At 44.2% G+C, this 13,384-nt stretch overlaps 1 protein-coding gene across 6 annotated transcripts in view; it reads right to left on the minus strand.

Moving 5' to 3' along the window:
- The window catches only part of Marchf10 (membrane associated ring-CH-type finger 10), a 96,904-nt gene that overhangs the window by 74,481 nt on the left and 9,039 nt on the right, over window positions 1-13,384 (minus strand). For all 6 annotated transcript variants that reach the window (XM_006533905.4, NM_172568.2, XM_006533904.1 and 3 more), the window contains one exon: window positions 3,541-3,657. In XM_006533905.4, the coding sequence (XP_006533968.1) occupies window positions 3,541-3,657 (117 nt within the window). The remainder of the gene's footprint in view (window positions 1-3,540; window positions 3,658-13,384) is intronic.

Below are 13,384 nucleotides of genomic sequence, written 5' to 3' on the forward strand. Positions count from 1 at the left end.
CAAAAGTGCAAACCAGAGTGGAAAGTTCAGATTCTATCTGTGTTCTCAGCGAGAAGGTGGGACCTTGAAGATACTATACAAGCAAGATCAAGCCGTTGGGAATATTATTTGAAGAATTAAAGTTGATTTGCAAGTATGGTTTCATAGGTGTGGTGGCATTATGCAACAAGGAAATCCCTGTCCTTGTCATCTTCTTCCTCTTCCTTTTTTTCCTGACAGATCTCATCACGTAGCTTTGGTTGGCCTGGAGCTTGCTGTGTATATCAAGCAGACCTCTAGCTCACACAGAGCCTCTTCTTTGCCTCCAGAGTGCTGGGATTAAAGGTGTATAGCAACATGCCTGGCCTCCTGGCCTTGCCTTTTAATAGAAATGGTTAGTTTTATGTGATGTCTGCTGTTACTTCAGGTTGGGTATAAGAAAATATAAAACGGAGTTAGAAAATCAGATCCCAGTTGTCTATGATGACAGAAACTGCTTTACATAGTTACTTTTAAAGGGACAGCCATACCCTTGTTTGGAAGTGGTCTGAGGGCTGGTGTGACCGTGGTTGAAAGGGTGATTTTTTATATCGGGAAGAGAGCGCTACAGGCATCTGACAGCAGCTTACCCAATGGTGCTGCCAGAAAGGAACATCAGCTGATGAGTCTGAAGCGGTCCAGAGGGTGTGCACTGTCTGTTGTGAATCATGGCTGTGACCTGGTATGTGACCCTCTGTATGAAATGGCAGGACCCAGGTGTCCATTTGTTTGGGAATCCCAATCTAGGAACTGCTAAGTGCTGTTGTCTGCCTTAAAATTACATCATTTTTTACTTTTTTTTTTTTTGTATCAGTCCTTGATTTTTTTTTTTATTATTATTCTAAGTGTAAAAGTGCCAGAATTTATCTTAGTGCTAAAAATATGTTCCTCTAACCAAATCAGCTTTAATTTTTGGATTAACCTCCCTCCCTTGGTGTCAGCGGCAGGTTTTATATTTAGTCCTTGACCAGCAGGAAGAGACGCAGGCGAAGCATCCAGGCAGCTGCCAATGTGGTGAGATCGTCTCTTTCACCTTCAGACTCTAGGTGGGATAGTTTATCGCGTGCTTTTATACCCCTTAATAGGGAGTATATATCTCTCCCAGAGAAACAGTTACATCCATAGACATCAATCACTGATGTTTTTAAGGTGTCCTTTGAACATTAAATAACTACTGTGTGAACATCGTAGATTAAAGAAGGAATCAAGAGCTTGATTGATATTGGGTATCCGAGATCTGTCTCAGAGATCCATGCCTCTGATAGGAAAGAGACAATCCCTCCTCGAGAGTCTGTTTCAGGCATAAAATATTAAATAAGAATTCATAAAGGGTATTTTACTCACCTTAAATCAATTCGCCTTGCTAACAGCCAAGGTTGGAGGCAGTTTGTGGTCTTTTAGCTCTTACACAGGATAAGTAAAATACTTAGACAGAGAAGACCTTAAACAGGAGACACTCGTCTGGGATGGAATGCCCTTGCCACTGCAAACCGCCTATGAAATTGTAGCTAAGGCTCCTTAGGACCACTTGAAGCAAGTTGTCATCTATAACATGGCCAAGGTGTGTGTGTGTGTGTGTGTGTGTGTGTGTGTGTGTGTGTGTGTCTGTGGGTTCATAAAAAGCTCTGGTTAGTGGTTAGTGTGCTTGATCCAAGCTAGAGTCATCTGGCAAGGGGGAACCTCAATTGAGAAAATGCTTCCATTGATTGGTCTGCTGGGGACATATTCTTGATTAATGACTGATGTGAGAAGGTCAGACCATCGTGGGTGATGCCACCCCTGGGTAGGTAGTCCCGGATGCTATAAAAAATCTGGGGAGGGGGGGCTCTAGAGAGAATAGGTCAGTAAGTAGCACTCTTCTAGGGTCTGCTTTAGTTCCTTCCCTGACTTCCCTTTATGATGAGCGGTAAGATGAAACAAACCCTCTCCTCCCCGAGTTGCTTTTGCTCATGGTGTTTATTATATCAGTAGAAAGTAAACTAGGGTGGGGTAGGGGTGCTGTTGACTCAGGCTAGCCTCAAACTGCTGATTCTCCTGCCTCTTATATGCTGTGATTATATGTACCACCATCCTGTTTATATGTCTTTTAAAAAATTTTTTTTAAATTTATTTATTTTATGTATTTAAGTACACTGTAGCTGTCTTCAAACACACCAGAAGAGGGGGTCAGATCTCATTACGGATGGCTGTGAGCCACCATGTGGTTGCTGGGAATTGGACTCAGGACCTCTGGAAGAGCAGTCAGTGCTCTTAACCACTGAGCCATCCCTCTAGCACCGTAAAGACAGCTGTGAGCCACCGTGCAGTTGCCCAGAATTGAACTCGGGACCTTTGGGAGAGCAGTTGGCTCTTAACCACTGGATCATCTCTCTGGGACTTATATGCCTTAATATGTATATACTAAGCCAAATGTGGTGGCCTTTGCCTATAATTCTAGCATCTGTGAAGTAGAATCAGGATGATCAGGAGTTCAAGGGCAGCCTTGGCTATATAACCTGTTTGAGGTTAGCCTGAGACACATACTCTGTTTCAGGAGTATAAAGGAAACTATATGCTTACATCAGATAGGTAGGTAGATGGACATATATGTATCTTTGAAAATGAAATGAGGTCATGCATGTGAAGCACTGAGTACAGTTTGCAATGGTATTCACACTCACATACTGTGAACACTGTAATATTGCTGTAATACTACATTGTATTATCATATTACACAAAAAATATCTAAACAATTGGCAGTTACTATATATGTAGTTTTCATTGCCTTTGCTCTCTGCATGTAAATTAAAGCCAGAGTCAGTGAAGCAAAGTGTTAGATCAGAAGTCACAAACATGGTGCTGAATTTGAGGAGGCCCAGAGCCTTGGACTCTAAGATCAATGCATGTCTTAGATCAGGAATGTCAGGTCCTTCACCACCAGGGGACAAGAGCAGGCCCAGCAAGGAATGCCTTGGCTTGGGTGTGTAGTGGCATCCAGGATGGGAGCATTTGGCGCATGTCTTCCTTGCCCTTGCCTTTTGGATTCTACACCGAACTTCTATCTTACTAGTTTTCGTGTCCACGTGTGTTCAACATGTGTATGAAATGATATTTATCTCCAGCTGTTTGAGCAATGGTAAAACCAGCTGTGCAGACATCTTGGGTGTTGTACCTTGAGCATCACATACCTTGGTTTATTTTTTCTGGGGGTGGGGAGAGGTTGAGATGGTGGCTCTCTCTCACTGGCTTGGGGTTTTCTCAATTCTGGCAGGCTATCTGGCCAGAGGGCTCCAGGAATCATCCTGTTTCTATCTCCTCAGCTTAGGGACTCCAAACACACACTACCACAATTGACTTATTGTTTGTTTGTTTTAAAATGGGTTTTGGAAATTGAACTCAGATTCTCAGGTTTGTGAAGCAAGCTCTTTACCAACTGATAGCTCCAATAGGTTCCTTTTGGAGTTAGTTTTCACACACACACACACACACACACACACACACACACACACACACACGGAAGCAAAAGACTTAAATTCTCCATACCTGTTTGCATGACGACCCGCTTGAAAACCGCGACCTGTCACTTGTATCTCTCACCCACAGCTGCTCCTGCTTCTTCTCATTTGGTTCTTTCTTGTTTTCCTGTCGTTTCAAACAAGCCTAGGGAACGCAACGACACTGATGAGAAACAGCTTCTTTCTTCTGGGGCTGGGGTCTGTGAGCAGTTTGGGCAATTTCAGGCTTAAGACCAATTTGAGAGGCATGAGGAAAATAACATTTCTCTCCAGCTGTTTATGAAATATCTGTCACCAGATCCAAAGACCACGTGTCATTCCCTCCCCCCAAATGCCCCAAATGCCAGATTCAAACCACTACTCACTGTTTTAGGAAATACAAACAATATACAAACCACGAGACATTTTATAAAGAATAGGGTTTTTTTTTTCTTTCTTTCAAAAAGATTGTATCTATGTCTGTGTGTACTCATTCATGTGTGTGTACGTGCACAGGTAAGTGTAGGTGTCCCGGGAGGCCAGAGACACCATGAGTTCCATTGGAGCGGGGGTTCCAGGTATTTAGGAATTCACCCTACTGCTATAGGAAGCTGAATTCTGGGCCTCAGGATGGAGCAGCAAGAGTTCTCGACTGCTGAGCCATCTCTCTAGCTCCTAAAACAGTTGCCTGTTTAAGGAAGGTTGTACCCCAGAAGTCATATCAACTTCTTCCAGTCCTACTCCCCTCTGTGGCACCCCATCATGCCATGTCTTGGGTTGATCTGCATCTAGGCTATTAGTTACAGGAGAAGACTTTTCTTGCATCTGCTATATGTGACCCTCTGTAAAATGCGGTTCCCTTGGCTCAGCCTGCTGATCACAAAGATCTGACTGTGTGACATCATCTTTCTCTGGAATGAAGAAGTGGGCAGTAGCCTATCTGTAAAACTCTATCTGTAGTTTCAACAGTTACCTACAGTCATCTTTGGTCCACAAACATGAAATGGAAGATTCCAAGAATAAATAATTCATAACTTTTCAATCTTGTACCGTTCTGAATAACGTGATAAAAATCTCGCTTCATCCCACTCTTTCCTGCCCTGGACATGAATTGTCTCTTTGTCTAGCAGATGCACACTCTGTGTGCTGCACTCCTGCACTTCATAGCTGCTGCATTTGTCAGCTCTGCTGTGGCTATCAAAACACTGCTGCTGAGTAATCCTAGGGTTGTTTAATGATGAACCCCAAGGGCAAGCGCAGTGGCGTTGGCAACTATGTTACAGTGTATTGCTGGCAATGGTGTTACAAAGTATCACCAGAATTGTTCTTTCTTAAGACGAGATAACACTGCTAATCTTTTGTTGTGACTAACCGGACAGGACAAGGGTTTCTTCTGCTTACAATTCCAGGTTGCAGTCCATCAGGAAGGGAAGAAAAAGGTAGGAACTCCAGCAGTTAGATTGTATCCAGCCAAGACCAGAGAGAATAAACACATGTATTGTAGCTTGCTTGCTGACGGCTTCCACTTGGGTAGCTTTCTTCACTCTTACATAGGCCCACCCACTCATGAGATGGGGCATCCAGACTCAGTGTGGATCTTCCTACCACAAGTAACCATCAAGACAACCCCCACAGACTGCCCCCCACATCTGATTTAGGTATTGCTCATTTGAGGCTGTGACAAAGTAACATTTAAAACCCTTTATGGGGGGCTGGAGAGATGGCTCAGCAGTTAAGAGCACTGACTGCTCTTCCAAAGGTCCTAAGTTCAAATCCCAGCAACTACATGGTTGCTCACAGCCATCTGTAATGAGATCTGACATCCTCTTCTGGTGTGTCTGAAGACAGCTACAGTGTACTTACATATAAAAATAAATAAATCTAAAAAAGAAAAAAAAAACCTTTATGGTTCAAAATTCTACAGGGGTGGGGAGGGGGATATGGTCTTGGAAGGTATCTTTCCACCCTGTGAATAAAGAGGGCATTGCTGTGTATTAACATAAAGCTAACACACACAGTTTGAATTGTATAGTTTTCCTATTTCATTGTATTGGTTTTGTTTTGCAGATTTCCCCCTGCTAGACAGTAAGAATTTAGAGAGTAAGAACCGCCTTTTACCTCTTGAATTTTCTATCATCTATTTTTTTTCTTTGTCAATTTTAAAGTTGGTATAGAAAATAATGGATTTCATCATGACATTTTCTGACATGTATAGCATTGTGTTTCGCTCATATTTACCTTACTCTTTTTGTCATCAAAATCTTAAGCAGTTTACTAAATTATGAAATATTTTAATAGTTTTTGAGAATTTTATACTTAGTATACAGTAGTCATGCCATTTATACCTGATATCTCACTCCAATTCCTCCCAAGTCCCTCCCATCCCTTCTCAAAAATTAATGAATGACCTTTCTTTGATATATATATACATTCCTATGATATACATATATATGCATATATATGTATATATATGCATATATATTACATTTAGTACTGTTTGTGCTTCACTTGGGACTGGATACCCTATTCCAGAGTTAGTTCATCAGTGGAGAAAATGGATTCTGCCTTCCTTGGTGGCCACTGATGCCTGTAGCTCTTCATGTAGGGATGGGGCCTTGTGGTGCTCTCCCCCATCCATGTTTCCATGACAACTGGCATGTTCACTGTGCAGGTCTTGTATGCATGTATTCTTTTTTTTTTTTTTTTTTTTTTTTGGTTTTGGTTTTTTGAGACAGGGTTTCTCTGTATAGCCCTGGCTGTCCTGGAACTCACTTTGTAGACCAGGCTGACCTTGAACTCAAATATCCACCTGTCTCTGCTTCCCAAGTGCTGGGATTAAAGGCATGCGCCACCACTGCCTGGCTGGAGCATTTCTATATGCATGGATCCTGTGACCCTCTCTCATTTGTGACCTACCAAGGGTCAAATTATTCACTAAAGTAGTCTTGCCATTTCCCTATTTCCTGACTTGGTAAGAAAGGAAAGATTTCATTTGCATTTTCTCTCTGCTTCTATTATTATTATTATTATTATTATTATTATTATTATTATTATTATTATTATTATTTTAAAAAGCATTTCCTGTTGAATGCAGTAGGATTCAGAGTTTCCGGCCCAGGGAAAGCCTGGGAGGTCATGGAACAAGGCTAAGTAAGAATAGACATGAACTGACTGTAGTAAAACAGGTGCTGCCTGGAACCACCTGGAAAGAGTTAGTCACACCGCACCTAGCGAATCAATTGTAGGGGAACTCGCTCCCCCCAAATCCCCTGCCAGCTCACCAGCTGGTCACAAGTGAACTCCTGGATTCTAGAGAAAGGTGAGGTCTCGCCTCACCAGGCTTGGACATGGAGAACACCCCAAAGTGGTTGGTTTGGCTTTTACTGCTGTCCCTCAGTCCATGTTTTATTTTGAGCAATTCTGTTACTAAGTCATTGCAAGGAGACTGGGAAGTATTGTTGGGACCTGCGTGTTGCATAATGTAAGTAAGGAAACCCAGAGAGGGGGCTGGAGAGATGGCTCTGGGCTTAAGTGCACTTGTTTCTTGCAGAGGACTGGAATTAATTCCCAGCACTGACAAACACTGGGTGGCTCAGAACTGCCAGTAAGCTCTGCTCTGAGGGAACCTGATAATCTTTTCTGGCCTCTGAAGCATACCACATGTACACGCACACACATGCATGTGCAAGAGAGAGAGAGAGAGAGAGAGAGAGAGAGAGAGAGAGAGAGAGAGTGAGTTACCCAAGTAATAGTAGACAGAAAGTACCTGTCAGAAAGTAAGTTCAACAACAAAAAAAAATAAACCAGGTAAACTTGAAGGAAGTTGGCTGAAGAAATTTATGAAATTCAAGTAGAAAAGCTTGGTGCAAATGTGGCACACACATGGAGATCACAGGACAGCTCATACAAGCCAGTTCTCTCCTTCCACTGTGTGAGTTGGGAGGGGGGGCTCAAACCCGGATTGCCACAGTTGACACCAGACTTCCCAGCTAAGTCGTCCGGCCCTGAGCTGTTCGTTTATTTGGGTGTGGCTCGTCCCACAGTGACTTCTAATCAGAGCACCTGTTGTTGTGGGGCCATTTACTGATGATCAGAAAGTGGAGCGGCCAGTATGAGCCAACACTGGCAGGACCAAGGAAGGTTTTGAACCCAAGTCTCGTAGGCTGGGTGGTTTTACTTATTTAAAATCCTCTTCATGAACGCCTCTGACTTACATATTTCTCTATCAGAAGGAGAGCATGAATAGATTGGTTTTTGCAATGTTGAGGAAAATTCTCTCTGATTCCCTGCCTCTCGAGGACTCGTGGGAGGCAAGCTAAGCCTTGACAGGGCAGGTGATGACTTTCAGCCTGAGATGGCCGAGCAATCTTTCTGTTTGAACCAAACACCGATCCTGTCAAAGTTACAGCTCTGCTGTGAAGGAATGCAGAAACGGAACGGCCAGAAGTCCAGTCCTAAGAGTCAAAACCCAGGCATTCCCTGCCCCGGGACGTGTTGTCTTTCTGTTTGTGAATGTGAATGGTCACTAATGGTGTTGGTTCTGTGATTGGGATCCTCAAGCGACAAGGTGGCCGGAGAAGGTGGAATCTCTGGGTGGGGAGGGGAAAAAAATTCCATTGATAATTTACTGTACTCCTCATGGACCTTTGGATTAGTCTCCTTGTGTGAAATGTCCGTGAGTCTCGAACATGTGGTCAGACCATCAGAGACCAGCCTTGAAGTTAAAGGCTTCGGATGACTTCTGTGTCTTTTCTCTTCCCCTTTGGTGGTGTCTCCTCACCCCCCCACCCCCCTCCACCCTCCCGCACCTTGGCCCTCTAACAACAGCTTCCACTGTGGGAGCAAATCACAGAGTCTGCCTGTGGGGGATGGCGTGGGTTTTGTGACTCACTGTAACTCAATCCTGGTAAACACACCCAACTCCAGCCCTGCCACTTCCTAGCAGAGACCTTGGGCCTGCAGGCTCTGTGGTGGATTTCCTCTTCCCTCAGAGAGTCGTCCCTGTGCTGGGAGGTGGATAGGAGAACAGAAGACTCTCTTAGGACCTTAGCTGTGACTGGCCTGTGGGGAGGGTTCAGTGTCGTCAGCGCCCCCCCCCCCCCCAATCATCAGCAGGCTTTTAATTGCTGTTCTCCCACTTCCTGGTTTACTTATTTCTAAACTCAGCCTTTGCCATAGCATCTGACTGTATCTTGGCCATCAATGAAAGAATCTTCCTGTCTGGGCCTGAGCATACTCTTGCCCTGAAGAGTCTCTGGACCTAGGGTACTCAGTCAGCCAGCTGAGGGCCTTCTGTGCACAGTCCGTTCTGGAGCGCACGGCAAATCAGTTTATCTTTAACATCACAGCTTTTGAAGTTTTTAAAGTTAGGATCAGATTCTTCATGACCTGCGGTCATTGGTGCTCCTGATGACCCATGAAGTCATGGGTCATAGGAGAAATTTCTAGTTTTTGTATGAAAACAGCTATCAGAAAAAATAGCCTAATTTTTTAAAGCCTATTTTATTTACTTTTTTTTTTTTTAGAGATAAGGTGTCATGTAGTCCATATGTAGCTACATATTTGCTATGTAGCCCATAATGATCTTGACTAAACTTGACTAAACTTGACTAAACCTCTGCCTCTATTGCCTGAGAGCTGAGAGTTTAGAGGGACTTAACCTGTAATCTCCAATATGGTTTTATGCAGCGATGGGGGGACTGAACCTGGGGCTTCGTGCATCCTAGGTGTGCTGGTGGACTTTTTTTTCTTTCAACTTGACACAAGCTAGGGTCAGTCATGTGTTAGGAGAGAACCTCAAGTAGGGAGCTGCTCCCACCACACTGGCTCGGGGGCAGGGCTATGGGGCATTTTCCTGACTAACAGTTGCTACTGGAGGGCCCAGCTCACTATTGGTGGTGCCCTTCCTGTGAGGAGAGCTTGCAGGCACTGCCCTCAGCTCTTGCATGTTGCGCTTATTAAGGTCTAACTCAGAGTTAGGGGCTTTAATAATTATCAGTGACATTATTAAAGTTCACTTAAAAAACAAAACTTTGATTTTTTTTTTGTTTTTTTTTTAAGATATTAGGGTATTTGCATATATCACAGGACAAGATCACTGGCAGATGAGTCTCAGCTCTAACCACAAAAATCCAAGTACCTTAAGCCCACAGTTTGAGGGTATTTTATATAATGTTTTAAATAATTTTGTGCAGGGAAACAAATTTTTCTCGTGCGGCAGCATATCAGGTGCTCAGCTAGTTTTACAGTCTAGAGAATTTGAGATTTGGGGTTTTTGGATCAGAGCTTCTCAGCCTGTCCCTCTCCCTGGCACCCCCTGCCACCCGCTGCCACCTGGCATGAAAGCCACCGCATGTCCTCCAACACGTTTTTATCTCGTGTTTCCTTGTTTTTGATCTGCACTTGAAAGAGTTGAGGTGGGTAAGTGACATGAAATGAAACCAATTTGAGCACATTTGAGAGATTGTAGAAAATTGTGCAGAAATGCCAAGTGTAATCTTTCTGTCTTGCTTTCCAGTGGGCATTAATGGCTAAGGCTAAATTCTGCCTCCTGTTACATAAATACATTTGAGGAAGAGGGAGGGGGAGAGGGACACACACACACACACACACAGAGAGGGGGGGGAGAGAGAGAGAGAGAAGAAGAAGAAGAAGAAGAAGAAGAAGAAGAAGAAGAAGAAGAAGAAGAAGAAGAAGAAGAAGAAATGTGAACACCCTTGGAAGAGCAGAGCCAAATTCTAAGATAGAATATAATTATATACGGGTTACCAGATTCTGAAATAACGTGTAATATAACAGATAGATGTTTGTCTCCTTTTTTTTTCTTAAAAGAGCCCCACCCAGCCACTGAAAGGAGTAGAGGCAAAACAATTATGGGTGGGTTTAGCTTTTTCTTGTAGCTAAGCCCACAGACCTGTAAAGACCCTGTTAATTTAATGCATACCACGCTTCGATGTATTTTAGGACAGAGCAGAAATAACCCAACCTTAGAAAGAAAGAGGAGGTTCCTAAGGGCTTCAATTTAAGCCAGTTCATTAAAGCCAAGCCAAGCATGGGTGTGGAATGTGTGGCAAGTGTGTATGGTTTGGGAGGCGCGTGCAATGATTAGGTCTTCCCCTATTTGTATAACCATTCTGCAGCAGGAAATCCCAGGTGTCCTGAGCAGATGGCTGCACTGAGAGAGAACGCTCGGATTCCCACAGGGTGTAATGGGCCAAACCCGCAGCAGGCACATGCAACCTTCTGACAATGCAACATGCTGTCCCTGCAAAGTTCACACCCAAGAACCATGCAGTCAAGTTACAAAAAAAAAAAAAAAAATCATTAAAATGACCTCTCAATGTTTAATAAGTTTCTGGCTTTGTGTTGGCCTGCATACACGGTGGGGGTGGGGCGGGTTGGAGGTACCCCCTTAAGGTATGAGTGTGAGTCTAACACCACAACTATCCTTAGTAAATGATCTGAATACACTTTGGCTGGATGACTAAGTTAGTGAACAGTTACTCATGCTAATCCTTTTCTTCTTTAAGACAGAGTCTCTCAACCAGCCCAGGGGAACTTTGAACTCACGGTCCCCCTTTTTCTGCTTCTCAATGCTGGAAGTTTACAAGTTCACCTTCATGCCCAGCTGCGAGTGATTTTTGAAGTCACAGCTTTAAAGCCTTTCTGGAAAAAAGGCAAGGGGCAGATTAAATATTATTTAAAAATCGCTGTGGGGCCAGGCATGGCACTATACACAGTAAGCCCCAGCACTCAGTGGGCAGAGGTAGGCGGAGCTCTGAGTTCGAGGCCAGCCTGGTCTACAGAGTGAGTTCCAGCAAGCCATGGCTACACAGAGAAACCCTGTCTAAAAGAAAAGAAAAGAAAAGAAAAGAAAAGAAAAGAAAAGAAAAGAAAAGAAAAGGACATAAATGACAAGTTCAGTCCTGTCTCCAGCTGGAGGTGAGGGGTGAAGGAAGGGTCCCAAAACTGGGTGACGGTTACAGCTGCAAATCTACCATAAATCATTAGCACACGTAAGACAGATCGAATTTTATGCTATGTAAATTGCCACTCTATGATTTCTTAAAAACAAACAAAATGAATCTCAATACTAAATGAGTCCAGAGATTCTAAGTTCTAAATTAGAATGTAATTAAAACTAGGATCGTAACTACATGTAGAGAACGCAATTAAAGCAGGGGCAGAGGGTGGGCAGGGAGGTCAGAAATGTGGGTGGGGGTGAGGGTAGGGACCGGGATTGGGGTTAAGAAGTTGTTCTTGCTAAGGTTAGTCTTTCTTAGGTCTTTGGGTCTGGAGCCTGGCTTTGTGGAGAGATACTAAAGGTCTTCAAGCATTCCAGTAGCACGGGCTGATGTGCAGCTTAGATTAAGACAAAAGTCAGGCAGATGACAAACAGTTATGACAAGAGGAGACCAGCTAGTACTAAAGGATAGTGTGATAGTCCTGTGCAGAAATTATAGCATTTGGGGCAATGGTGGTAGCCACACGATAAAGGGCACCACAAGGTCATGTGCTCTAGGGTAAGTTTGGCAGGGTTTGATAGCCAAAGCTTTGTGGGTGGGAAAGAGGAAGGAGTCAGGGAAGATGGTTGACGTGAAGAGGGCTAGGAGTGGGATGGACATTTGATATCCTGTGGACATGTTGGCTTAACAATGGCCATGTGGCACCCAGATGAAAATAACCAATAAGCAGGTGTGCCCATGATCCGGGTACTTTGAGGCGACTCCTGGGTACAAGACACTTGTATAAAATCATAGTTAACACCAGGAAGATCCAACAGGCGATGAGGACCTTGTATGTCAGAAAAGGTAGGGGTGGGGAGCCAAGAATGGGACCCTGTGCATCAGCAAGTAAGGGCAGAGAGAAGAGAAGAAAATAAAAAGGGAAAACATGAGGGAGACAGTGGGTCAGGAGACCATGACACCAGAGAGAAGAGGACAGGAAAAGTCACCTTCAGGAAACAAGACTGGGAAGGTGTCACTGAATTTGGCTCTTGACCTCAGCAGTGGTTAGGGAGAAGGAAGAGGAGACTTAAAAACAAACACACAAACCAAGGAGGAAGTGGAGACAGAAATGAGGCTGGCTAGCTGCAGGAGTCTGAGACGGACAGGAAGCAGCCAGGGATGCTGTTACGGGGACGGAAAGGCTTTGTTCCTTGATTCTTAATGTGGAAATGTCAGCATATTTAGATTGAGCCACTAGGAGGAGGTCAGGCTGAGGGTACTCAGTTGGTTGAGGGCTTGCTTTGCGTGCAGGAGGCCTTGGATCCTGTCTCCGGCAAGATGACGGGCAGGTAGTCCATATGTAGAATATGGATAAATACATACACAAGTAAACAAAATATAGTGGGAGAGAGGACAAAATACAGACAACAGAGTCCCATGGGTGGCAGAGGCTGGACAGCCTAGGGACTGGGCCATGGTATCAGCTAGTCCCTAGCAGGACAAGGATCACTCTAGCCTCTGAGATTGGAGGTCTGGAAGGTCGTGAAGCAAGCGCCGAAGGGCAGGAGGCTGAGAGGGCTCCCCGACTGCTGGCTCAAGATTTTGGAAGTGTGGAGTCAGAGAGGGAAAGACTAGGAAGCTTTAAATCAAGAGGATAGCCACAAGAGCTGACGGACGGTAAACGTGTTGCCAGGAGTCACCGCTCTCTGAGCACTGATGCTCCTCTCCATCCTTCACCTGCTCGGCTTCCAGCTTCCGGGCTGGACCACTTTTTGCCACCTACATGCCTACGAACTTGGGCCAATTCACCATAACCTCTTTCTTAAATGCCAGTCCCACTTTTCCTTTCCAAATCTTTTGCTTTTTCTCTTGCCCTTTCCCCTCACAAAAGCCAAAATGATTTTTAAAAAGAATCTAAAGCAGATCGTGTCTCTTCTCTCAAAAACT

Source organism: Mus musculus, chromosome 11 (genome assembly GCF_000001635.26).
Source record: "Mus musculus strain C57BL/6J chromosome 11, GRCm38.p6 C57BL/6J".
NCBI classification, from domain to species: Eukaryota; Metazoa; Chordata; class Mammalia; order Rodentia; family Muridae; genus Mus; species Mus musculus.